Here is a 27,624-nt window from a genome sequence, read left to right on the forward strand (position 1 = left end):
TATATGATGTTGGCCCACATTTATATGAACCAAGATGCTCACTGTAAATATGACCAGCTTCATTGAGTTTAAAATATGTCTAGTAGTTTACTTTAATTCCTTCATGCTGGAATGCCAGAGCTAATCAGTCTGTAGAGATGTTAGTAAACTTCACTTTTTAAAAAAAACAGTCATAAAGTTTGGTTAAATCCAAACAGACTATTTAGCATTTCGACAAATATAAACATTGGCTAAAGCTGTTTGAAGAACAAAGAATAAGAAACAAAAAAGACTGAAAAAAAGAACCAAGAAAATGTTGTGGCTTAATACAATTTATCCTTCAGCCATCATCTGGCCAATTATTTTCACTAATTAGATTAGGCAAAGCTTCAATGTGTCTGTTTGAACAGGGGTGTCAAACATAAGGCTCAGAGGCCAGAATACGCCCAGCAACGACTCCAATCCGGCTCATTGGACGACTTTTGAAAATGTGAAGGAAGGCATCCATTCTTAAATACATTAATTAAGTCATAAAAGAAACGTTCCTGTTTTTCCACTATCTACTGTCTGCAGTTTATTTCTTACAACTTAAGCCCAAAGAGTCATGCAGACAGATTTCTTTCATTCACTACAGCAGGATTTTTTTGTCATGTAGAAAAACTGAGACATACCGTTTAACTTGCACTTATATTGAGCTATCTCACAGATTAAGTTCAAATTAAGACTGACAGACAGGAAAGTTTCACTGTGTTGGCCCACTGAAGATCAAAGTGTGCTGTATGTGGCCCACAATGGAAAATGATTTTGACGGCATGCAATGTTCAGACAATATGCAGTTGAATAATGCTATCTTAGATGAGTGCTATGCAAAGCTAAAAAAAAACATGTCAGTAAAAGCAAAACTAACTAGATGCTCCGTTCACCACATTTCATCTGATCATCATACATTGCATTGCATTTACATGTGCAGGAACTAATTAAAACACGCAAAGATAAACTAAGCAGCACACTCCACATTCAGACTGCATACAAAGTGACTTTTTAGGTTTCCAAAGTTCAATCAAATGTGGTCTTGCCCTGCAAATGCACTGTGCACACGTCGATATTAACGTGTCCACTCTCTGTATTTTAAAAAGGCGGGCAGCTCGCAAGGCTGAACCCCAAATGTAATCACCAATAATGTCTACTCTTGCTCGAGGCAAAGATTAATGTGGATTCTTTACTTTTGTGAGGCATAAGTTGAAGTGGAAATACGGAAATTGTATTTTTAATAGTCTCATAATGGAAAAATCTTACGAGAGTAATACAAGACCAGAGCCGGGCTATTCTGAATGCACAGCGCGCATTCTAAAACTGGATTGAGGAGGAAGAGGTGTTCATTTGTGAAGGTCGACCCGAGTGAAAGTCACAATTCATTTGGGAATGAGGTGAATGCACAATTATTTTCCACAATCCTGCCTATCCTTTCTGCTGGATTTCATGGTGGCCCCTCCACACCGAGACCGGGAGGCAGTTGCATTTCACACTTAGAGATGTCACCATGGAAACGGCACAAAGACATCTGTTGGTGGATGTTGCACATAACTTTCTGTTCTGTGTCCAAATTAAGGAGGAGCATGGACACACTTGAAAATAACAACAACAACAAAAGAAGCAAAACACAAGAGCCAGGGAAGAAAAAAAAGAAGAAGCTCTGGATACGCAAACACATAAAAGACACATAAAAGTTGACAAGCATGAAAACTTGCATGAAAGGTATTTGACAAACACCTCATTTGTAGCGACATGGGCTTCCTCGTGCGGTTGAGTATCGGTGTCTTACCTGATGGATGATCTCAGACACTGGCAGCTGGTCTGCGTACGAGTACACCTCTTTTTGCTCCTCTCCATTTACAGGACTGAAAAACAAACCGCACAAAACAGCACGCTTTGAGCATTTACTCAAGAAAGCAAATTGCACTCATACATTTGGCTTTTGTTATGTGGAACACCATCATTCAGTGATGAAGAAAAGCTGTCAGGAAGAGGAACAGACTCAGTGTTTCCGTTGGCAGTCTGTGTGCAGCTCAGGTGTGTGTATCTCTGACAGTCAGTTGTATGCATTTTGATGCAAATGACCTTCCCTTTTTCTCCTTCTAGATAAATTAATGAAAGTTATCCTGGAACATCAGATGAGTGTCAAAATCATCTTTAAAGTAGAGGATGTGATTGGAAGAGATTGCCTGCATATCACTACCCATCACGGTATAATTTATTGAGTCATTCACCAACAAAAATCTATACTCTGAGCAGTCCACTCTCCACATTTTCACTGAAGAAGAAGTGTTAGAAGGGCTTCATACTCCTGAACCCCCTGTACATTCGCAATGCACTCTGCACTAATTCTTCTAAAACCCCAGTGAACATCGATGCAGAAATCAATGAAGTCAGAGGCAGCTGCACATTCAGCTTCAACACTCATATGGATTGGTTTCATATTTGTTGTCAGCTGGTGTTTGTTGTTTTTGCTCTATGGCAACCAGCTTCTTTTGGGTTCTCATTTTACAGATTTTATATATACCCACTAGTGCTAAGTCTGTTCTTCTTTGTTTAAATTTGTGTCGTATTATAAAATTAAGTGAGTTTACAAACTGTGGAAAATTAAGATTTGGAAATAATAGCATAAAAAGAGCATTTCATCAGCTCTTGGCTGACTCTACATGACATCGACATACTGTTCTGGTTTACTTTATTCAGCTCTGTCTTCACTTCTCAGTGGTCAATTTAAAAAACCACCAGACACGCCTTTAGTATTTCAGAATAAGGTATCCATTATTCTGAAAGAATCAGCCTAAATCAGGTTGCTCTGAAGGACAAACGTTTAAGCCCATACCTAGGGCTGCTCAATTAATCGAATTTTAATCACGATTACGATCTGGGCTTTCAACGATCATTAAAAATGACTGAGCCGATTATTAGCCCCTCCCTCGTGCTTTACTCTCGCGCTGCTCCGTGTGGCCAATCGAGCGCACCTCTCTGCATTTCGAACACGTGTCACAACAATTAAGAGCAGCGGTCCCCAACCTTTTTTGCGCCACGGACCGGTTTATGCCCGACAATATTTTCATGGACCGGCCTTTAAGGTGTCGCGGATAAATACAAAAAAAATAAAACTAGTACCGGTACCGAAAAAAAGAACATTTATTCATAACACACGTGAAAAGACCCAGGAAAACCGAGTAAACGAGCGGTCCCCAACCCGGTACCGGTCCGTGAGTCGTTTGGTACCGGGCCGCGAGAGTTGAGGCTCAGGTGTGAAATGTATAGTTTTCAGGGTTTTTATCGGTTTTGAGCGTTATTTTGTTATCGTTTTTATCGGTTACTCGGTACCGGTACTAGTTTTATTTTGTTGTATTTATCCGCGACACCTTAAAGGCCGGTCCATGAAAATATTGTCGGGCATAAACCGGTCCGTGGCGCAAAAAAGGTTGGAGACCGCTGGAGTGAAAGATAAAAACGATAACAAAATACGCTCAAAACCGATAAAAACCGCTGATTAAGAGTACCTGAGGGAAGCTCGGAAAGCTAAGCAGAAGTTATTTGGAGAGGAGAGTGACTGCTGTTGGTTGAAACGAGAGGTAAAAAAAAAAAAAAACTTCAGTGGTGTGGAAACATTATGTGTTCGCGGAGTCAGATGTGGATCAAGTAGACATAGTGTGTAAACTTTGCTATAGTGTTGTAGCTGCACCACAGAGCAACACTGCAAAGTTCACTAAACATAGATGTTTACATTTTTCGTTTATTTTTTATATTGCAAACATTTGCACTGTTATCAGTATTTGCACGCTATTTTATATTATTTTTTGACAATCTTTAAAGTCATTATTCAATACATTGTTATTGTTAAATAAATATCGTCAAATAATCGAGATCTCAATTTCAGTGAAAATAATCGTGATTATCCTTTTTGCCATAATCAAGCAGCCCTACCCATACCTTTGCAAATGTCACAAATCACTAGATATCTGCAAGAGGATCAGTCGAGAATGGCCACAATGTTTCTACAGTCACAATAAAATTATTTTAGTCCAACAACATGAAGAGCAGTTGATCAAACTGTGTTTAAAGGGCAAAGGCAGCGCCCTCACAAGCTACAGCACCATACACCATAAACACACAGTCATTTGACATATGACAAAAACTGCACCTGTAAAGTAGCTCTGTTAGGGGGCTTGTCTGAATAAATCCATGAGGTACATCAACCTGACAGTCACCCATGTCCAGATGACAGCAACCTTGAAAGTTACAATCAAGCCTAAAATAAAAAATTCTGACACAAAGTCAAACGGGGGTCAGAGCTAAGGTTTGCCGTCAAGTGGAGGTTCAGGAGTGACCGTCTTTCGGCAAAATTTAGGTCAGACAAAGTGGGCCACATCTCCCCTGTGAGCCATCATGACACACCTCCAGCCACTTGATGATTGAAACCTGTTCTTCTATTTGTGTCTTTCTTCACTCAAAGTTACTTTTACCCATCATTTTTCTCTCTGGCCATTTCATGTCACACTGACACAGACACACAGTCTCTTCTCGCGTGTGATGAAGAGAAGAAGGTGTTCACACAAAACAGACAGTAGTAAAGCGTATGGACTGGTAAGCAGGGAACCAACTTCCTGCTGAGCCTTCGGTGCGTGCCAAGCTTCTCTGCCACAAGAAACATGTCACTAAAAGCACAGATGTGTCACCGCTGGGATCTTCCACCCTTTTTTTCTTAACATGAGAAATGAGCTCTAATTCAATTCAAACTACTTTCTACTTTATTTTCCGCAAAGACCTTTTTGGAGAGGCATTATAAGTCCTCTCTGCTTATTAAAAGGGATGTGCCTGCATTCATCCCCCACCTCTTTAGTTCTGATATCAATGCCAGCTGCAGTATTTAGGTTAAACAAATTTCCTTTTTTTTTTTTTTTTTACTCTGCCAGCAGCTCAAGCAGTTTTTGCAGACACAATCCCGTCCTGCAGGTCACAAATTACATTAAGTATATTTTATACTCAATGGGATATGAATTCAGCTTAATTTGATAGTTGTAATTACTCTGGGAGCTCGTGTAGCCCAGAGGAGGACGTGCTACGGTCAACAACCACCGATGGCTGAGAGTGAGGAACTACACATTGTCGTTACAGTGTTAAGCTTATGTATAACGTTGCGGATCGAGAGGGTCCATTAAAACGTCTTCACCATCAAGTGCCATTCACTTATTGTAAGGGCTTGTTCTGAGGAAGAAATTGATGTTTAGAAATGCACAAGAGGATATGGCAGTGAGAGAGGCGAAAGCGAGCTAGAAAATGAGACGGGCACATGTGTACACTCGCACACATGTACACATCTTCTCTAAATGTCCTCCTCCACTTGTCTGAGAGGCAGAACGAGCTGACAAAAGTGGATTAAAGCAGCACTATATTTAATAACAGCTTGTTTCCGAGGACATCTGTGATCTTCTCTCTGTGGGAACACACTGAGCTCACTACAACCCATTTTCAGGTCTTATGAAACACAATTTTCTAACTTTCGCAACGACATCTGGACAAAGGTTTCATAAAGATCCAGTTTCTGACATCAATTTAGTGATTGCTTTTTGAGATGATCCAGACGTGCTGGCAAAAGGGTGAAGGTTGGTTTCTCAGGGGAGTGCCAATTCATGGGATTTAATACTCTTAAAGCATGCAGCATGGTTACTTGTAAATAAAGATCAATTAGAGATCAACACTAACTGAATATACTACATTTTCTTGCTTATTTTTTCTTTCAGGCATTCATCACTGTTTTCAACCGTGCGCCCAGCACAAACATGTATCAGATACAGCAGGTTTGGACATCAGCTGGTCTCCCTTGTACAAAGGCTGCATGATATTCAATTGCACCATTGTGCAGGTAATAGTCTGGTGCCTTCTGCATGCTCTATCCACATAGCTCCCTCACCTGAACCACAAAGAGTATTTTCAGGAGTGCAAACACATTTGAAGAGGACTATTGCTTGCTGTTTGCTACACGTGACAAAGGACAACTGTGGAAAATATCCCGACCCGTTTCTCCCAAACCTGTCCAAAATACATGTGTGAAAAGGGCTTACCACAGTACAAAGATAAGCTGGTTTCAGCTCCTCGCTTTTCAAATGTGAAAACCCATAAAAATGTATTTTCTTCTATAAAAATAGCAAAAGAGTCTAAAGAATCGCTTTTTCTTTTTCAAACAACAAAATCAATCAACTGAGGTAAGTGATGTTAATAAAACCCAGAGCAAACCTGTGATGCCCCCCCACCACCACACTAATAATTACAGCCTCAACTGCCTTATTGTTTGGCACTCTTGCTCATCTTTCTTTGATTCAAGTATAGAGAGACACTTTGCATTTTAAACAGGCATCTCTGCATAAATCTGGGCTCTCTATTCCTGAAATTCATTAGCCCTGCAAATATATATTTTTTGTGTTAAAATGAAACCTTTTCTTTCCTGACACACACCTTCTAACATTTAATCTCAAAAAAGAAAAAGAAAAATCAGAACATATTGAGTGCTAAGACTTTGCAAGACTGTCAAAAATTGCTTTTTTAACTCTTATTTCATGGCCAGTTATGGATGGATAATCAGCTTTTGAATAGTCTAGTTCCATTACATGTAATATTTTACACTGGTAAAACCTTGCAAACACGTTGAAGCCTTCCATTCACACAAAGACCCGTTAATAGGTTTTAAACATCTTCACACGTTAAATTATGAATAATTATTTATTAATGCCAACGCTGATGACTACATTAATTTAAATTATTGCAGTAATGAGGTCATGGCTATTATTTTCACATGCTTGTATTGTAATCTCCCCACTGCTACAATGCTGTCCAGACCCAACAGAAGCACGGAAAGCAACTTCCTGTCACCGCATTATCAGTCAAGTCTGAATGTGGCTGAAGAAACACCCTGACAGGACGTACAAAATGACAATAAATGTTGTTAGTCTTCCCAACATCAACAAAGTACAAAGACGCTGCAAGCACTTTGGTGAATCAGTAAACTTAGTGCTGTTAAACTTCAAATGAATCGGGTGATTGCTGGTTCTTACATCAGAAATGGAGATAAAACGTCTCTCTCTAGGACTGAATTAGGCCAACAGCTAGCTCAATAACATTGTGTTGGTGTTTCTGTGCTGCATGAGGATCAGCAGGACTAATGTGCTGGCTGTAATCGATATTAAAGTAATAGGGGAAGTTGCGTGCAATGAGTAACTTGCCCGGGGCCACAAACCGCCAATGACTAAAATCAGTATTGCAATTGCCTCTAATTACTAATTAGCAGCCAACCACATTAGATTCTTTAATACTTCCCAGTGGTTCAATTAAAACACAGTGAATGAAATTAATACAAAGGGTTGGGGGAGTGGTGGTATTATCATTAATAAAGTTAAATTCCCATTGCATCTTTAGGTTGAACACAGTAAACATCTGTTCCTGCAGCTTAGAGAATCAGTGTATGGAAACTGTTTGCGATAGCTGTGTGCTTCCTAAAACTCCTGATGATTGTGCTTATTATGGCATTAGTGGAGCTTGGTGATAAAGCAAACAATACATCGTGAGGCACAGAGAAAAGGTTTGACAGCTCTCTACAGCCATCTAGTGGCTCAACCTATTTATCACAAAATGTAAGCATGCACCAATTTGGATATGTGCAATTCACCACAGGGTAGCGTCACAGATAATCTAAAGCAAACACTGCTCATTACTCACTGCCACTTATGAAGACAGACTGCATTAAGTCTGAAGGCTGACAATGAAGATGCCCAATTATGAGCGCCGCTTCTCTCTGAAATAATGCTTTCAGTGTCATTATTGATTATAAAAGCAGTAAATGTGTTCCTAATGAGCAGCACCATTACCCAAGACAAACATGTCATTGGTCAACTTTACAATCAGGTCTTAAAACCACCACATGGTAGTCATAATGACAGCCACTGAGTGCTTTAATCTTCCAGAAATAGGCCAATCAACACATCATTAGCAGAGGAATCAATATCACTGATGGGAGGTGTACTAAACAGAAATCAAAGGCTGGTTAGTTGGAAACTGAACACAAAATGAATTTGGCTGCTGGCAATGAGGCTGGCCTAAATGAGAGTATTTTATACTCCATACACACACACACACTCTTTTTCAGCACATGCAACACTCGCCTGTTGCCTACCCTTTTTTTTTGCAATGATTACTACATGATTATTAAAAGTAATGTAAAACTGTAACCACCAGGAGGCAGTGTTATATACCAGTGGCTATTTCAGATATTTATTTTTCATCATTCACTCAAAAGGCTTTGCCTTATCCAGGTCTTCATTATACATAAGGCTTTCTAAATGACTTGCTTAGTAAACAAAGTTGACACTGACTTGCTGTACCCTCATGTCATCATGAAAGCACAGCCCAGTCCATGTTCAACTTCATTTGATATCCCTTTAATATCTACCTTTAATCTCCCTTTCTGTTGTTACCTTTAGTTCATTTTGAAAAGCTGGAAACAATTTGTAAACAACTTATTTTTGCAAAAGTATCTTTACACATTTGGGAAAATAGTGGTGCCAAAATAACTGCAATTGCATGCAATGAACTCGCAGTGTCATTGCCTTTGAAATGATTGTTTCAAAGAGGGGGGACAAGGTCTGCAACCACTCAACCTCGGTCCATCAAGAAGGTGATAAAACGGCAATAAGTTGGAAATTAGATGCAATCTGATAATACAGTGATTAACTACCATAAATAGCTGAAAAGAAATCGCAAATCTGTATCCATTTACATATTCAAAGTCACATTAACTTATACTACTTAACAGATTACTTTAATTAATTGCCCAGCCAGAACCTCATAGACCAAAAGGTTGAGTGTGTTGCATTCTAGACCTCTGCTACTTTTTTGCCAAATGCAAAGTTAATCACCAGGCAACCACTGATTTTTAGTTTCTAGCAGGTTGCCATCCTGTTTTTATTCTAGTTTGATTGATGCATACCTTTTGCCATTAACAAAAAAAACTAATAAATTCAACTTACTTCTCCTCCATCTGCTTGATGGGGTCAGTCAAGTTGATGGCATCCATGGTGAGCTCAACTTTGCGGACACTACCAAAGAAATCTGTGATGAGAACACTTCCAGGATCTCTCAGGAACAGGTCAGTACGATGGCCTGGAGTGGACACACACTGACTCTTTGGACACACTTTGAACTGTGGAGGCAGAGACAGCAAAAATTTCACATTAGGAATATTCAACATTGTTCTAAATTAGTGGTTTCTGTCACGTTGGATCTCTATTTGGGAGCCAGTCAGCTAGTCCGCTGACAGTTGCTGAGGGAAACGGACAATTTTCTGGACAACAGATAACACAATTCCTAATTGGTTGATGGCACTCTGGATACAAGCAGACTGCAAATGGAAACCACCAAGCTTTGTGTCCCAGTGTCCTATGCATGCAGATGTACAAGAAGATATCTGTTTATTCAGACTATTTAGAACAAAAACAACTAACAATGTCTCTCTAAATATAAATATTCTCCTCATGACAATGACAGCTTTAGCAGCAGCATAACTTACATGTACAGATCAACTCTGCACAAAGACACAATACTAGATTTCTTCCTTTTTGCACCACCAATTTCAAGTTCCAGTTGCAGCTAGTACTGAGCTGTTGCTCTGGGAGGTGTGACACTGTGAGAAACAGATTAGAGGCACTGTGCCTGGCATTTGTGCAAGTCCTTGTCAATTACAATTTTTAGCACACTTGTTACATTACCACTTGTAAATGAATCCTATGTGAGTTTATCAATGTGTTGTTTTCCGCTTGAAAAGAATATAAAAATCACATAACTGAGGTCAACATTATTTCCTCAGCCAGACAGGACTTGAAAGGTACAGCAAATGGCACGCCTTTGCAGCTTGGATCAGGGGGAAAAAAAAACAAGAACGAAAACTCAGAAGGCTCATCCAGAAAATCCATAGTATTGATCCTTAATTCCCTGAAAAGGCACAACAGAGAACCTACAGAAACAGAAAAATTGGAAGAAAAAAATAATAAGCATGTGTCAAAACACACAGAGTGCCAGAGTAACGATCTGAGGTGCTTTGAGCATAACTCCGGGTGACGCAGATGAGGAGTGGTCCTTGTGGCCTGAATCGCCGCACGAGGCTAAAAGATGAAAAAGGAAGTGCTGCTGAGACTGAGTCATGGACCAGAGCAACATGTACTCATCATTTCCACCCTGATGTGTCAAAGGCCAACGACTGCAACACCGTATCAGATATTCTGTTTCAAGTGTGACCTGTGTGACTTTTATCTGACTTCTTTTGGACCACAGACAGAGGAAGAGGACAGTACAAGAAAAACACTGCTTCAGGTATCAGAAGTGCTGATTGCCACATCCTTCCTTTTAAAAGCTGACTTTCAAAATAGTCAATCTAATAAAAATCTGCACACCTTTTTTGTTATGTTCTGTTGCAGTAACTACAAATGACTTTATAACAAATAAAATGGTGTTCAAAATGTGAGACACCAGAGAAAATCTCTTCCTTTCTGTCACTCAAGTAAAAATACCACAACTGTAAACTTAAATTTGCATTAACACCCCTAACGTATTTCAAAGAGTATAACAAGAATTTTATTTTGTGGTTCAGGAAATTGAGATTTCCTGCAAACAGGTATGAGGAAGTTGTGACCATACTGGACACACAAGCTAACAGAGGCTCACCAGATCATTCATGTTGGTTTTGCTTGCAGGATGGATGTCTTCAAGGAACTCCAGCATGTAGAACGTGTAACGATCCATCAAATGGACTCCTATGGCCAAATCTGGCTGGTGCTAGAATGAGACAGATTTTAAAAATGTATAGGATAAGAATAGTTGCTAGAATGGGCGCTGCGGTGGCATTTTTACTTCTAGCTCATTAATCAAACCTCTACACTTACAGTCTTTTAAAATACACATCCACACCAACATTCACAGATTTGTATTATAAAATTCATCCCAGGTAACAATTTATGGAACTTTTTCTTTAGTTAGTCAAGTATAGTTTCCGTTGCAAATCTGTACACTATCAAAATCTGATAAGTGTCATCTGGCATTGAAATTGAACAACCATTGTCACAGCACAAGTGTGTGAAAGGAAATGAATTAGAGACTTGTGGCAGCAGGATAGCTTCGTGAGTGATATTCATTATCTTAAAGTACACAGAGGTTTCAGTTTCTGCTGTATTGCAGACAGACATTTTTTTTCTCCTACATATTTAGTTTAGCCTTTAATTTAATTGCTAGTTATACAACTAAAACATTGGGGGGGTTGAGGTGTTTGCTGTTGCCCTGTGACAGCTCAGATGGGCTCCAGTCCCCCTGTGACCCTGAATAAAACAAACCGGAAAAGTAGTTTAGAAAATGGATGGATAATTTCTGTAACAATGCAATTTCTCTTTGGGATTAATTAAGTGCTTTGTCTATCCATCCATTAATCCATCTCCAATAACGGAGGAAGTAAGAGTTTTCAACCCCCCAGGGGTGTGAAAATGTAAAATGTAAACAGCACTGACATATCATCCCCTGTTTAAATCCAATATTCACACTTTTTAAGCTCCACTGTGGTCTCTAACGGCTCCTAAGGGAAGCCGTTCTCATATTTCTTGATTCTCCGATATGTTTACAGACTAGTGTCTTACTCTGTATGCTCTTCAGTGTGGAGCAGGTAGAGGAGTGTGTGTGTTTTAAGCTTTTCCACTGAAAGCAGCTGCTTTGGACAAAACGCTGCTATAAGAGCAGAAAAGGTGAAGCAGATCAATAATGTTGTGGAGCACAAAGCTAAACACTGAATCGGGTAAATATCCCCTCACACAATGCAAGCCTGTAAATACATCTTTATCTTTAGGTTCAGTTCATCATGAAATTAAATATTAGTTTCATATTTTTTGTTCAGTCATTTGATATTTTAAATTTAAAAACGCTGCGATATAAAACAATTATAGCTGCTTTGAAAGCTTGCATAGTATTAGCTATGCACAGCTGACAATTTGAAGTCATTAGCTGATAATGTAAAAATAATAGTGCCTGCCAGTGCCACCCCTCAGCATCGTAGTAGATACACCTATGATATCAATTTCAAAATCCTACACCATTCTTGAGTTTGCGCATTCACAAGAGTTTCCGAAAACTTGACCTCTGACCTTAAGGTCAAGGTGACTGAGATTTGAACTCGTCCAAGATTTTTAAAATCCATTTAAAAATCCTAGGTGAACTCCTTCTTGAGTTATTGCTTTCACAAGATTCACAGAAAACGTGATGTACGGCTTCTAATCCTACGGTCAACGTCACTGAGATTTGAACTTCTCAGCCGTGATACCTACCTACAGTTGAGGCCTACAGTATTAATTTCAAAATCCTACGTTGCCTCATTCTTGCTCAAAGGAGACTTATGATGCTTTCCTTCTTAGGTGATGTACATGTTGTTACAGTGGTGCGTGCCAATATTAAAATGGCCAAAGTTTTTTTAAATATTAGGGGCTGAATGTACAAGCAAATCCTGTAAATAAAAAAGCTCAGACTATTTTAAACAGTCCATAGAGCAACGATATGTTTGTTAGAAAAGCAGAGCCAAGCTGAAGAAAGTTGGAGCAGGGGGAGGAAGCTAAGCAAATAAATAAGGTCTTCTTTGTTGGTTTGTTTGGTCTTAACTTTGTATTTATTGTATTTTTAGTGTAAACATTAAAAACAAAGAAAAAACAGTTGGTCATACATAAAATGTAGTTTGGCACTATTTAATGTCATAAAATTTATATTTTTAAATGTCCCCTCATCACAGTCCATTTCCTTGAATGATGCTTATTTTTAGATATTAAAAGACTCATTATTCATAAGTGTTTATGTTATATTCTGCTAATCCCTTATTTGGCCATTTCAGTGTTTTTACAGTGGCTCTGTAACTTACACACACACACAAACACACAACGCACAACTGAGCACAGTTTTAGATTGGTCCATCAACAGTGCAAAGCAGAGAAAGAGTGAGCAAGTTTCACCAGGGCTACCAGTGACAGCCCAAAAATGATACAACTCACGACTACCATCATGTACTATATTCAAGTCCGCTTCTTTAAAAGAACCTCTCCGACAGACTCAGTGTTTTCTGTTGCCAGAGCATTCCTGAGCACCTCCTGCCTTGCACATCCACAGCCCCCCCTCATCTCCTGCTCTCACTGCCTCTTGAAGACTTTTCAGGATTTTTCTAAATTATGCAGTGGAGGGATTTGCACTTTAAGCTATACGTCTCAAGCAAAAGGTCAGTGTTGTGTAAAATGTGGAAGAAGAGGGGGAAAAAGAAGCAGCATTGTTATTGTATTTCAGTGCAGTGCAGAGCTAGTAGGTTTCTGATCATTATTAGTGTGATGAAGAACTTGTAACATGTCACATTTCTCGCAGACCTTTCTCAGTTTGAATGCTAAAAGAGAGAAGACATTTGAATAAAAATTCAAAAGTGCAACATTATTTCAAGTAACACTGACTGGTGTTGCAGGGGGGTGAGAGCGTACGAACACAGAAATCAAGCTAGTGCAATGTGCTATGAAATCACACTGCTTATTAGAGAATCTGACAAGCTGATGGATGATTTTTAATTCATCTTCCATGTGAGGGAAGATAACTCACCGACAGGGAGTCTTCTCCAACTTGACTGCTGGCCAAAGCCATGATGTTTGGAGAGTAAAATCTTTCATACATAGAGGCGCCTTGACAGGTGTCAATGATGAAGAGCAGCTCGTTGTACCTGGAGACAAACACGCACGCACACACACACACAAACAGAGGATTATACAGGTCCTCTGCTAGGTCTCTCTTGGAAATGAGATTTTTAATCTCAATGAGATTTTTTACCTGGATAAATAAAGGACTAATAAAAAAAAATACACATTCTCAAACAAAACTGATGGGAGAATGCACAGCTGGCATAACACTCCTCCATTTGTTCCAATAAACAGATATCACACAAACCTTTTAACCATCTTTCATATTGCAGTTACCATGGTGACCAAGAAAAACCAACAGCTCCATTCAGTCCTGCTAACACTCCCACGCACACATCTTAACCACCACCCCCTTCCTTCCCCTTCCCTCCATCCTCCTTTCCTACAAAACACTACATTTCACTACAACTTCTTTCCCCTGTTTAGACAAACATGTAGAGACTGTCACATCCAGTAGACTTAATCGAGGTGGTTTGGGGATGATAAAGGGAGGTCTCTTCGGTGGCTGTAATTTAGCAGTTCAACCCTGCAATTATCACATCAGCATGAAAGCTGGCGTCACTGAGCTTTTATCCAGTAGCCTGGAGCCTGACTGTAACCCAGACACTCACCGTTGATGATAATGGGTTTGGACAACAATAGAGGCACTCGCAGCAGCAAGGTGAAAGCTCATTTACCATCTCGTGATTTACAAATTAAGCAAAGCAGTGGCTTACATAGTAACCCCAATTACAGAACAAAACAGCCTCTACTTTTAGAAGAATTTAGGAAAACATGACAAGTTCAAGGTAATTTCAAGAGCACTAATACAAAGAATGCTGTGCTAACACTTTGTAATCCCTAATTTATCCCACATAGAACATGATCACATGGTCCAAAGTATAAAATGAAAACAGATAATGAAGGCCACAAGGGACAATACGATCTATTTACTAAGTTCAACAATTAGTTTGTTTCTTTTTGTACTCCAGTTGTACTCATAAAATTTCCACCTGAAATGATTCCTTAGTTAATTCATTCGCTAAGGGGTGAGATCAAGTTTACTGAAATTCTTTAATTAAACTGAAAATGCAAGTCCAATATAGTCTTCACATGTACAAGTTGGCTTAAGTGAAGCCCAGGCCAAATAGTGCAATGTTTATAATGCACTCTCATTACAGTGGTTTGGAGCATTTAACATTAAAACATATATCAAAATACTGAATCTGTAATTTTATTTTTCCATATATTTATACAAATCTTACCCAATGGTTGAAATGTGAAATTTCACAAAGTTAAAAGTAAAACCTCTAGATTTAGCCGGGAGAAACCCAGCTACAGTAAAGCATACTGTACAGTATGCTTTAGTCATTTTCATAGTCCTTGGCTCCATTTCTGTGCTGATGTGCAGATTCAAGGCAAAGCAAATTTCATTCTTTGAAAACAGCAGTCATCTCAATGCAAATATACACAGGTCACTCTTTATGCCTTCAGAGTCAGCTTTTATATTCTGTGCCATTTTCTGTGATCTAGCTTGTTATTTTGCAGCTGCAGTGGCAGTGTGCCCATCTGTTTAGTGTGGCATACAGACACAACGAAGGGGGATGGATCTGAAGTAATACGCTAGCCGGATTAAACTTTGCAAAGGACCAGATATGGCCTAGAAACCTTGTGTCTGCCACACACGCATTAGCGAATCATTTCTCCTAGATTTGTTGTTGTTTATCTTACTAACAAAACTAGACATCCAACAGCTTCAGCTTCAGCTATACATAAAAAATTGTTAGTTTCAGACCGATTGATAACAATTCCTATCGAATTTATTAATTACTCACTAAATATGGCCCAGATAAATGTTAAAACCCATGGATAGATGGTTCAACCACTTAAAAATTATTATCTGTGAATATTTTCCTGCACGTTTTTGCTTCCATCACGAATGTACAATAGGCAAGAAAAATACTTATAAACAATAAAATTTAAAGATTTTTTTAAATATACAGATGGTTTCATGGCCTTCAAATTAGCCCTTTAGATTCACACATTCAGCTCCTCATTTAACTACTGTATTTCCCACTGCATATAAAACTTAATCTACAATTTATAGGCAGGAAAAAAAGAACTATCAAGGCTACACGTTGATGTTCCCAATGACAAATGAAAGCCCAGCACTACCTTTCAAGCTGAGCTGTAGCTATTTTTTAAAAAAGTCTGAATAGAGAGTATACAGTTTCACTGCACTGACAGCACTCTTTCAACCACTGAAGTCATTTGATACACACAAAGTAGAAGCCTTGATAAGAGAATCAATTTAACGTATCACACCTCTTATAATCATCTGTTTTGCTTGTTATAAAGAATCAACAGAATGGGAACCTCCTGATAAAGATTATAATACTCATAGGCTGTGATGTTTTGTGCTGGTAAATGCTTGTTGGCATGCTGCACAGCTAAATGCCCTGCAGGGCAAAGAAAAACAAGTAGACCTGACAAACGGGATTATTTGAAGTCACTTTTCAGTTTATTTACCTTCTTTTCTGCCACATCTGCTCAAAAGCATCTGCCAGTTCCACATTACTAATCTCCTCAGAGTCCTGGAACTTCAGAAAGCCATTCCCACCGTGGCCTGTTAATTGACCACAGATTAAAAATAATTAATTCAACTTTGTTCAACTTTAATTACTTCAACTTCATAGGTACATTTTTCCCTTTAAGTACCTGTCAGGTATATGAGGATGTTGCTTCGATCATCAGAAAGGAGGCGTTTAGAGCGTGGTGTGCTGGGAGGCAGGCGCCCAGTCAAAACTCGCAGGAAGTTCTCCACAGTTACCTAAGACACACACGGTACAAACCTGTGGTCATTTTCCATCTGTGTCTCTGACAGGAAGTAGTAAATTAGTTGTTAAATAAAACTATTCAAAGATTGAAACTATACAAAACAAAAGCCAGTAAAAAGAAAAGTTAGTTATGAAAAGTCAATTCATAATATTTAAATTGTCATTGGTAGGATCAGTAAGTGACCACAGATGAATATTTTGATCTTCTCCACTTATCCTTTAATTAAAATTTAATAATCAGCTCCTACCTGAGTTTTTTCTCTCTTTTTTAATGATCATTGGTTTTTGTTGCACATGAATGTGGTGTGACAGCAAACAAAGACTGGCAGTACGTTGTCATTGTATTTTTAAAAAGGCACAAAACAGAGTGAGTTGTAAAAAAACAATGAACTCGCCTTAGTCCATAATAATCAGAAAAATAAATAAAAACCAACTGGGCCCCATTTTAGACGTGTAGATTATAAAATGTCCTGGTCAATAAAAATGTTGCCTTGGACATAATCCGTTTCATTTTCCCATTCCATGGGTATATTTATCTCCTCAAATTATTTTACGCAACACTGAAGGTGAAACACAGCATGTGAGACTTTCACATGAATCACGGTAAATGTTTATATAACAAGCTGAGCAGAATCAAACTGTCTGGGGTAGGAAAATATTTACAATTTATGCCAAACAGTCATGAACATTTGTGATTATGCTCAAGCGATTCATCTTTTTCTGGCTTCAAAATACCCAATTTTTGCATTTAGACTTTAAAAATCACTCAGGGCTTGTTGATAAACATAAGGCTAACACAAGTGTTGCTTCACAGAATGAAGGTGAGGTGCAAACACCTGAACTGACCTCATAACCTCGATAGTCCACTTCCACATCGTCACCATACACATTGAGCTCCATGTTTTTGTGACTGAACACTGTAGCAGGTTTGGGATTTCTGTGGTTACAAGCCATGTCATCAGCCAGCATCAGAACTATGTGGCTGGTGATTAAAAAAAGAGAAAAAACAGAGTTAATATGATGATATTGAAATAAGTAAAAGGACAAAGGCTGCTATGAAACACGTTAACTGTTATGTTATGAAGGCAAATGCATTTAGCTTGAAAATTAAATTGCATCAGTTTGTTTATTGATCTTACAGTTGGACCAGCTGTTGAATATATTGAAACTTTTGACATTTGGACATCAAGAGCTCCCACCAATCATACAGTCAATCGCTAACCAGCACTACCACCACAAGTACTGTGTAACTCTCCAGAGCCAGGACTGATTTCTGAACCTTTACTATCTCGAAATAAAATGAAAACTTATTAGTATGCACACTTGTTCATCCTGTTGCCACTGGTGCCCTTCTACACAACACAGACCTTGTCAAACGTATTTGCCTTATTCTCCACGTTGGATGTTTTATTTTACCGCAGCTCTCCATCTGAGAAAGGCCCCAGAACAAACAACAAAACAAAGTAGGCTGTGGAAAAACTCTTGAGCACTCACTTAAGTCATTTTGACACAATACAGGCACCTTGTAGAATGGACAGCATGTTCTGAGCTGCTCTCAGCTAAAGCCAAGCCTAATAATAGACAGCACCATAGACTCAGTAAACTTATTCAGAAGTCCGGTTCGGCCCTGGATGTGGCCATGGACAATCGATGTGCAATAATAGTGAGCAGGACAATGTCAAAACTCCTCTGAAAGCCCAGTAAAATATCCCATACCCTCTAAACAATGTTCTGGCTAGCCAGGGGTTCAGCCAAAGACTAACAGCATGAGCTTCTTCATTGCAGTAGCTGTTCAGTTACACAGTTCCTCTTTCTACTGTACCTCTTTTTAATCAATTTTTGAGCAAAAAAAAAAAAATTGATTAAAAAGAGGTAAAAGACAGGTGAAGTGTCTTTTACAAAACACTTCACCTGCTGGGATGAATACATTTCTCCCTTAACTACTGAATACACAATGATAATTAAAAATGATAGATTATATTTCTGTAACTGAACAAAGATTAGTTAATTGATAGTCAGAATACATATTTCTTTCAGAAAGCAACTGCATAATATGCTTTGCCTTGTTACATCCAATAATAATTATAATGTCGAAAGACAGTTTATGTTGTTGAGTCTTTAAAATATCTGCAATTGACTGCAACTGTATTTTCGACACTGATTACTCTGGAAAATATATCTTCTAATAAACTGGTTTCTCTTCATCATGCATGAAAATATTTAAAGGTCCCCATTATAAATTTACCTACTGATCAACTTGACCTCTTCAGAATGTCCAAATTTTTTTTAAATTCCTCAAATTTTAAATGTTTTTGCTATTATAAGTGAAAGTTATTTTTAAACTTTACGTGATTGTGTGCAAATCAATGACTCAACAATCTGATTAATGGTTTTAATACTACAGTGACCAGGATAACTAAATATTTGCTCAATAAAAACAGCATTTAAGTATTAATATGTACTCACCCCTATCTCTACCATCAAATTATAATTTAACATCTGAAATAGAACTAAATCTGTTACACTGGTTATGCCTGACTACATCTGACAGACACTTCAGAATTCATATTAATAAGTATCCCCGGCCTTCACTTGTGGAGTCGTTCAGGGCTGTCTTTATGCCTGTTGCCCCTCTACATGACAGCTTCTCCTAGCATTTCTATGCTTATAATACACAATGGTACTTTTTGGCTAAGCTTAACAACCTCAATAGCCTTTTCGACCTCAAATACCTCATCTCAACCCTGGCAAAATTTAAGTTCTCATGTTCGCCCTAAAAACTTCTGTATAGAGGTCAGTTATTACATCAGCTCTCTTGTCATAAATACAAATCATCTGCTAAGAACCCTGATGATATTTTGAGCATTTAAAATTTGCATATCACACCTCAAAGCTCATCCAGTCTTGTTTTTTTTTTTCTTTTTTTAACTATGATCCATCCATCCATCTTCTTCCGCTTATCTGGGGCTGAGAAACAGGGGCAGCAGCCTAAGCAGAGAGGCCCAGACCTCCTTCTCCCCAGCCACCTTCTCCAGCTTGTCCTGGGGAACACCAGGGCGTTCCCAGGCCAGCCGAAGGATACAATCTCTCCAGCGTGTCCTGGGTCTGCCCCGGAGCTTCCTCACGGTGGGACATGCCCCGAACACCTCACCCAGGAGGCATCCTTATCAGATGCCGAACCACCTCAACTAGCTCCTTTCAATATGGAGGAGCAGCGGCTCTACTCTGAGCCCTTCCCGGATGACTGAACCTCTCACCCTATCTCTAAGGGAGAGGCTAGCCACAATTCAGGGGAAGCCTATTTCTGCTGCTTGTACCCACAGCTGGTGACCATAGGTGAGTGAAACTTTTACTGTTATCCAGTAATTTTGAACTTTCAATACACACTTTTATTTTCACATGCCTTGATAACTCACTTTTCATGTGCATTTCCTCCTTAGCCCAGAACACAACTGCTAGGTTGCCTCTAAAAACTAGCGGGCACCTACATATAAGCCCTATTCTTATTTCCCTTCATTGGATTCCAGTGAAATGCAGAATGCTTTTTTTAAAAATTTATTAACAACATATAAAGCCTTTCATTGCCAGTCCTTCCAACTGTCTGAACAGGGTCTCTTAAGCATGCTCTTATATTAGAAGCCACACAAGTTTTCATCAGCCTATCAAATGGGCTGAATCAGTAGTTGGTTTTCCCTAATATTTCTCCCATTATATTTGACCATAGCAACACCATATGCTTGTTTGTGTGTCTGTGTGCTGGAACTTATATTCTTACCCTAAATGTGTGGTTTTATCCCGAGTGTGAAACACTTTGTAACTGTGTGTTTTAAAAGGTGCTATACAAATCAAGTTATCATTATTATTATTATTACCTGTCAGGGATGCCTAGCCTCTTCACACTTCTGTACACAGATAGAGTATTTGCCACATGTCGGTAGTTGAACCAGAATCTGGATGTGCACACCTGTTAATAAAGGCAAATGAAGAAGATGCACATATATGTCTTCTGTTGCTCCTAACATCATCTATTAGCATTTACTCAACCTGAAAAATCAAAAAACACTCACCAGAACGGCCCAATTGTTCGTATGCCCACTGCTGAAGAACTGCCCTGCGCTATTCTGTGAAATAACCGAAAGAAAGTGAATAATTATTTATGTTTTATCGGGATTTGGGGTCGTATAAGCAAGTATATTCAGCGTCAACAAAGCTAGCATGACAGCAGGGCTGGCTAACATGACAACGATGTTTCTGCCTAAAAATGCAACAAACCGAAGGGAAAACCGGAGCTACGTGAACATAATAAACTCACCTCGATGTTGATGCTGTTTGCTAAAAAGCATGCTGAAAATAATCCTAATAAAGTTAGTATTTTCATTGTGCAGCTCTGTTAGCAGTGGACATGTAGGAAGTGAAAACCGGTGGATCCACTCAGCAAGTGTTTCCGGTGGCAGACATTTTCAAAATAAAGGTTTTGATGTGGAAGATGAGACGGAGAAAATGCGGTGGGGGTTAGCAGCTTTAAAACAAATTGAGTTTTCTCTCGAGACTGCAGGTTTACTTGTCATTTGTTTCTGATCTACTTAAGTGCATAGCCATTGTATATCTAATATATCTATTACTTGCGCAAGGCTCGTGTAACACAGCAGTAAAACATACAACATATAACAAGAAGAGCACAAACATAATATGTTTATGAGAAATAAAAATAAAACATTAATATAAATAAAACCTTAAATCGCTTGCTTACTTATTATTTTAGAATAACTAACCTAATTCAAGTTAATCCTGTTCCCATACCACTGAAGGGTCATGCTTGCACGCACGGGTTAATGTTAGGTTTCCTCCTTCAAATGACGGAATTCGTCGTCATCATATGAACGTTTTCTAGATCTAGTAATTAATGTTTGTAAATGGAGAAAAAAACAATGTTTCTGTATAAAAAAAAAGGCTTATTGGAGAAATTTATAGAAATTTAAAATGTTTTTTTTAACTTTATTAGTTAATCAGTTGCAGCAGTTGTGTTAGTTTCTCCTCGAGGGTCGCCATCCATACGTTAAGCTCATGTTCTCTGTTTCTTTATTTCCTTGTTTGTTTTATTGTCTGCTGGTTTGTTTTCATTGACATCAATTTTTAATTCCAAAGAAAAATACAAGAAAAAAACCCTTTGTGTGGTTGCTTATTTTAAGTACAAGAGGCCGCAGTACACCTGACATCATCATCATTCTGCCAGATATGACTGGTGCCCTGATGAGAAAAAGTCATCAAGTGATGCTGACAGCTTCATATTCAGTTGCCCTTGTTAGCTAATTGGTCAGGGACTCAGTAATGAAAAGTGACAAGTATATTACAGGCAGTAGACATTAAAAGTCTTGTCATGTTACAGCTAAAGAAGTCAAATAGTCCAGGGGCCCACTGTGAAATAGAGCTACATATCTTCCATGCAATTCTAATGCAACTTCACAACCCAGCACACAGAAGGTTTTCTGGGAAACCAGCATCAAAATCAGTTTTGACACACTGCAGGGAGCCTTTGCAGGACTGCCAGCCACTTTAATCCTCAGTACATCTCCTGATTCTGCAACTTTTTGACCTGCTTCCTCAAGTATTGTGCCTGCTAGGAGCTCATCATGGTAGTGTCCTTTGTTAACTGCTCTAACAAAGCAGGTCTCAGCAGCGTACATCTGCTCAATACTCAACTTCAGTCCATAAATTAGCATTTTATTTTCAAGCTGCAGTAACTGATTCTGGTATGAAATGGTAACACGTTAGAATGATAATTGCTTTCTAAAGCATTGATGTGACTGAACTAATCTCATGTTATGTGATATAACAAATGAGTCCGTTGTCTAGTGGTCAAGAGGATTAGAGGCATTAAGAATCAAATCCTATGGAACAAACCAGGAAATCAAAGTGACCTTCCTTCCTGGGTTGCCTAAAAAAGCTTGACTGACTGTCCAGTGGAATCCACCTTTTGCTGAACTTTTCCACCCAACCCCAAACAAAAATATACATTGTTAAGCAATTTAAGAGATTATCCAGCTATATTTAGCTGCACCTAAAGTTAGGTTGTGCGGGTTATTCCACTCTGTTAGTCAATTCAATGATGCCACAATTTCAAAGTTGTCTTTACAAAAGTCTAGTGAGCTTCTTTGTATGTATGCGTGTGGAGTTTCAAAGTCATTTATTTACAAAGCTATTTACAATTGCAATAAAAATGTGACGTAAAGACTGACACACATTTCAGTGGGCATTGGGATATGTTGCATGTTTTGTTCTCTGGAAGTAATGGAAATATTAAGAAAATCAGACCACCCCTCACCCCCACCCCACCCACTGGAATAGACTGCAGCAGCCTAATTGGATGAGGGAAGGAAAATGGATAGATCCATCCATTTATTTTTCTGGAGTCAATAAATATCTCTCATTTCAGAAGAAGTAATAATAATATATATAATAATATAATAATGTCACACTATTAAGCATTGTTAAGGTATTAGTAAGGCATTAGCAAGTGGTAAATTCATCTTTTATATAGAACTACTCCTCCTTAGTTTGCCATTTATAAATATATATTATTATGACTAGGATTATGGTTATGATTATTACTAGCACTGATGTAGTAGATGGTATAACAGTAAACATTAATAGTAACATTAAACACTTGCTAATACCTTACTAATGCTTAATAAAGTGCTACCAAAGTAAAACTACTCCATTACAAACACTGAATTGAAACACAATTATTTTAGTAACAAAATATGGTTACTTAAAATAAACATATTCAAAATTCCTATTCTTATGGACTCGTATCTGATAAGCAATTTTTTCAAAAGTTTAAATTAAAAGTAGAATATTTCAGCTATATGTAGACGCTACCATATTTGATCCGCTTTATTCCATCATTTTATAACCCACAATCGAATTAATCATGAATCAACACCAACTTTCAAGACTGAGGAGGAACGATTGAAAATGTAGAGCAGAGGCGGTGCGTGCGCTTTTTGGCACACAGCGCGCAACCTCTGTGCCAACCCAACGTCAAGGCACATACACGCACACACACAAACAGTCGGTGCGTGCTGGAAACAGTCCGCTGTAGAAGGGAAGACGGACAAGCCACGCATCTGCATCAGCGAGCGAGGAGGGTGGCGCGGTGGAATTGCCTGCAGGAATTCAGTTGTAAAGTACAAACAGGAGGCAAAAATGCGCTGAGCGGGAGTCTGTCCGGAGCTCGGTTATTAACCAAAGATTACTGCACCGATCTGAAGAAAGGAAAAGAAAATCAAACGCTTCGGAGAAGTTGTCATTTCAGAGGATTTCCGTCTAGAGATGAATACCAACGATGCCAAGGAGTATCTCGCGCGGCGGGAGATACCTCAACTATTTGAGGTGAGAGCTGGTGCACGCTTTGAAGAGACAAACTGGGTATGTTTCGCGCTCAGGGAGAGTACACTAAGATTCATGTTCCATGCATTGCAAAATGCATGACAGAGTCACGGTAAAGATCCTTCCTTTACGTTATCTGACGGTAGATGGAGGTGCGGATCACGTGGGCTGAAAGCGTATTTCAGGATTAAACAGTGGCTTAAAATAAGAGGGGAAATCATAATTTTACAAACTCCCTCGTATATATATAACTGCTATTTAACCGCTATTGAAGTCTGCTGGGATATTATGCAAATACGAAAGTTACAGATGGTCATAGCTGGTGAAAGAGATACAAAGTCCGATTAAGTTGATTAATTCCTAAGCAGCGACACATATCAGAGCTCACAGGAATATGATAATGAAATATATTCTTTCTCCCGAGGGGATGCTAAATTGGCTCATCCTCTTAATTACACTCATTCCCCTGCTGCAGTCAAGCTAATGTATGCAAGCAATCAGTGCCTGTTTATTTACAGTCAGTTCAAATTACATTGAGCACTGAAGTGGCACATCGTCGTCGTCATCATCATAACTGCCTTTGCGTTTCATTCCTTACACTGCTGCTCCTGTAACAGTGTATTCATTATCGGAAAATGAGCACGTCAAATTGTTTTCAGGAAACTTCACAGCGTGCTGCTGGTGGGAGATGTTAGTGAGGGTGGAGATGAAATCCCAGAGGAAGGTATTGTTTTGAAAACAGGATCGAGAGGACAAGTGTCACACAAACATACGCTTGTGTTTTGGCTGTCGAGTTCGCTTTCATATTCATCACAGTCAGTGCTGCTCGACAATAACACCAAGGTCATCAGGGGTATGTGTGTATTTGTCAGGCTGAGGCCAATTTCATGGACTTCTGACAAAATGAGATTTTTATTGCTCTGGTGGAGCCGGGCTAAGGCAACCATGCTCTGCAGTTCAAAACTTCCCCTCATTAAGGTGGTGTGTTCGAGCACTGCCACGCTGTTCCACAGCAGCACATCGTAACAAAGCTGCAGCACTGCCACAGTGAACATCCCTTCTCTAAATATTGTATGAAACTGTATACATCATAATATCTTCCGCCACTGTTTCCTCCAGAGCCTGCTCACAGGTCTGATGTACTACCGGCCCGATGACCCCATTGAATACTTGGAAGGCTGTCTGAAGAAAGCCAGAGAGCTCGGAGGACCAGAAAAGGTGCGGTGGGATACTTTTGTGGGCCAGGAGAAGAAGTCACTTCCTCCTCTCAATGGAGGCCAGTCACGCAGGTCCCTCTTCAGAAATGGTGAGGAGGCAATGAAACAGATTAGAGCTTAAGCAATTAGTTGCTTGGCTGATTTGTTTAAATACTTAAATACATTTTTTTCTTGCTTTCGTTGGGTGTAAATTTCACCTACAGGTTTGTAACCACTGCGTGATCAGGCTCTGGGAATGCTCTATTTTATGTCTTTAGTTGACTAAAAGTCTTTGGCAGATTAATTGGCGCTGCGATTCATCCCATTCTATTTTTGGCAACGTTTCTTGGCACAATAAAAGATGCCAGCATTTCTACTTTTTGGCTCCTGCCTTCTTTCTAAGAAAGCCGACAGCAGTGCACATCTTTATTTCACACCAATATGGCTCCCTGCTTGATGAGAAAGGGTTTTGATGTTTGTGCTGAGCCCAGAAGCTTCCCTGTACATATACATTGTTAAAATTGTTACCACTGTCTTGGAGCGAGAGATAGGAAAAAACTTTCAGAGCGCAATGAGAGAAGATGGTTTTTATTCTAGCACTTTAGTGCAAACTATAGCCGTACTTCACATAGATTTTAGACACATAGATAAGATCATATACAACCAAAACCACATCTACAAAACTGATTAAAATCTTTGGAAGGAAACCTTCCTGCTTCCTGTTCAAAGACAGCGTGCATAGATCAAAGCTGTGCTACCGTCACTGTCCTGTGGAATACACGTAGCTAAATATTAGTCTGAGCAGGTATATGAAAAAAAAGTCTCTCCATTCATCAGTTATTGATTCCCAGCAGGAAGTCCCATATATGCAAAACTCTGTTTGAATTTGCAAAGCAAAGTGCAGTTCAGTTACAGCTGTCATAAGCTAATGACTTTTTCCAGTTCAGCCATTCACCTTTTCTTTGAAGCGCAGCAGTAATGTACACAGCAGGGACACATGAAAACCAAAACAAATTTCACCCATGCCATGCAGATAACACAGATGTATAGCTCTACAGTTCATTAGTTCAAAAACATTTCGTGACGACATTTTATTTTTTTATATTTGACTTCCTCTTCTTGTAATATTGTGGCAAAAGAACCTGGAAACTTTGCCTGCTGCAGTGTTTATCTGCTGGGAACTGTAGGCTTATCAGGGTTGTTGATTTCTGTTGCCTTTTGACAGCCTCCAAAAATGAAAAAATAAATATAGCTGCAAGGGAAGCCCACACTCATTTATTCTTATCTTGGCATGATTACCTTACTGATATGTTGAAAGTTTTAAGTTGTGGCATGTTAAGTTAAATTAAACTGTTTTAATTTTAACAAGCTGAACTGTTTACATAAAACATCCTCTGGTCTCTTCCGATGCGACGAGTGCATGCATTGTCATGTGTTGTCCTTGCTACTAACTGTATGGTCAATACTATCCTGTGTAAGCAGATGACACACGAAAACTATAACAGCTCCTGCTTCTGTTGGAGAAACTCGCACTTGTTATTTCTATCTTTGCTAACTGTGTTATTGTTGTCGAAGCTGTATAAGCGATGCTTTCATCACCAGAGACAGCAGGATAATTACCAAACCGAATGAAGAAGCTCTGTTTAAATTTATCACTCTAACCGCTTCATCTCTAATTTACTGTTTGTTGAAACAGACATGATTTATTTGGGGGTTTTCTTCTGAAATGAGAGCCTGAAATAAAGTCACAACTGCACATCTAAAAAGACAGCGCAGACTTGTAGCATTGTTTAGCCGAGTAAATCAGCAGACACGAATGGTTTGAGAAGTTCATCAATACACAGATAAAAGCCGGCCTGTTTTGCTTATTTAACACTTTCTGTGTGTGTATGTGTTTGTCTGTGTGTCACAGTGTTGCCAGACAGCCCCAATTTCCCCTACAGACGGTACGACCGCCTCCCTCCCATCAGCCAGTTCTCCATCGAGAGCGACTCCGACCTGTCGGAGACGGCGGAGCTCATAGAGGAGTACGAGGTGTTCGATCCATCCAGACCACGACCTAAAGTCATCCTCGTCATTGGTAAAGAACCATTACAACAGACACACAAAAAAATACCCAAAACAAACAAAGCGCAGTTACTGTAACTATAAATAGCATCCACTCACAAAAGAATGAGGAAACTTTGAGGCAAAATCAGGGTCAGGCTATTTTATATTATTTTCCTAATCTGATGTATTGGATTTCAAGCTCTCATCCAGATTCTTTGGTGAATCATGTTTTCCACTAGATTCTAAACAGCAAGTAAGATGCTTTCTGTTTGTGTGTTAACAGAGGATAACATTGCTGGGACTACAGCTGCATCCATTTGTACTAAAAGATCAGCAAAATTACAGAGTGGAGGCTTTTATTTGCCTTGCTGATCTAGAAAATAATGGCCTGGACAGGAAACTATGAATCAG

At 39.0% G+C, this 27,624-nt stretch overlaps 2 protein-coding genes across 4 annotated transcripts in view; one reads left to right on the forward strand and one right to left on the reverse strand.

Moving 5' to 3' along the window:
• Window positions 1-21,046, reverse strand: part of pigk (phosphatidylinositol glycan anchor biosynthesis, class K) — a 39,528-nt gene extending 18,482 nt beyond the window's left edge. For 2 of the 3 annotated variants that reach the window (XM_085141449.1, XM_085141451.1), the window contains exons 1-10: window positions 20,892-21,046; window positions 20,647-20,700; window positions 20,452-20,543; window positions 17,426-17,561; window positions 16,461-16,572; window positions 16,272-16,368; window positions 13,669-13,786; window positions 10,732-10,842; window positions 9,042-9,214; window positions 1,802-1,877 (exon numbers count right to left, since the gene is read on the reverse strand). In XM_085141449.1, coding sequence (XP_084997575.1) covers window positions 1,802-1,877; window positions 9,042-9,214; window positions 10,732-10,842; window positions 13,669-13,786; window positions 16,272-16,368; window positions 16,461-16,572; window positions 17,426-17,561; window positions 20,452-20,543; window positions 20,647-20,700; window positions 20,892-20,957 — 1,035 coding nt within the window. In that variant the 5' untranslated portion in view covers window positions 20,958-21,046. Of the gene's footprint in view, window positions 1-538; window positions 1,541-1,801; window positions 1,878-9,041; window positions 9,215-10,731; window positions 10,843-13,668; window positions 13,787-16,271; window positions 16,369-16,460; window positions 16,573-17,425; window positions 17,562-20,451; window positions 20,544-20,646; window positions 20,701-20,891 lie in introns of those variants that run through there. The other variant, XM_085141450.1, reaches the window with a different exon arrangement.
• Window positions 21,047-23,586: 2,540 nt separating this feature from the next.
• ak5 (adenylate kinase 5) overlaps window positions 23,587-27,624 on the forward strand; it is a 118,855-nt gene continuing 114,817 nt past the window's right edge. The window contains exons 1-3 of the mRNA XM_085141446.1: window positions 23,587-23,971; window positions 25,088-25,274; window positions 27,077-27,244. Coding sequence (XP_084997572.1) covers window positions 23,912-23,971; window positions 25,088-25,274; window positions 27,077-27,244 — 415 coding nt within the window. The 5' untranslated portion in view covers window positions 23,587-23,911. The remainder of the gene's footprint in view (window positions 23,972-25,087; window positions 25,275-27,076; window positions 27,245-27,624) is intronic.

The sequence above is a fragment of the Neolamprologus multifasciatus genome, chromosome 18 (assembly GCF_963576455.1).
Source record: "Neolamprologus multifasciatus chromosome 18, fNeoMul1.2, whole genome shotgun sequence".
Classification (NCBI taxonomy): domain Eukaryota; kingdom Metazoa; phylum Chordata; class Actinopteri; order Cichliformes; family Cichlidae; genus Neolamprologus; species Neolamprologus multifasciatus.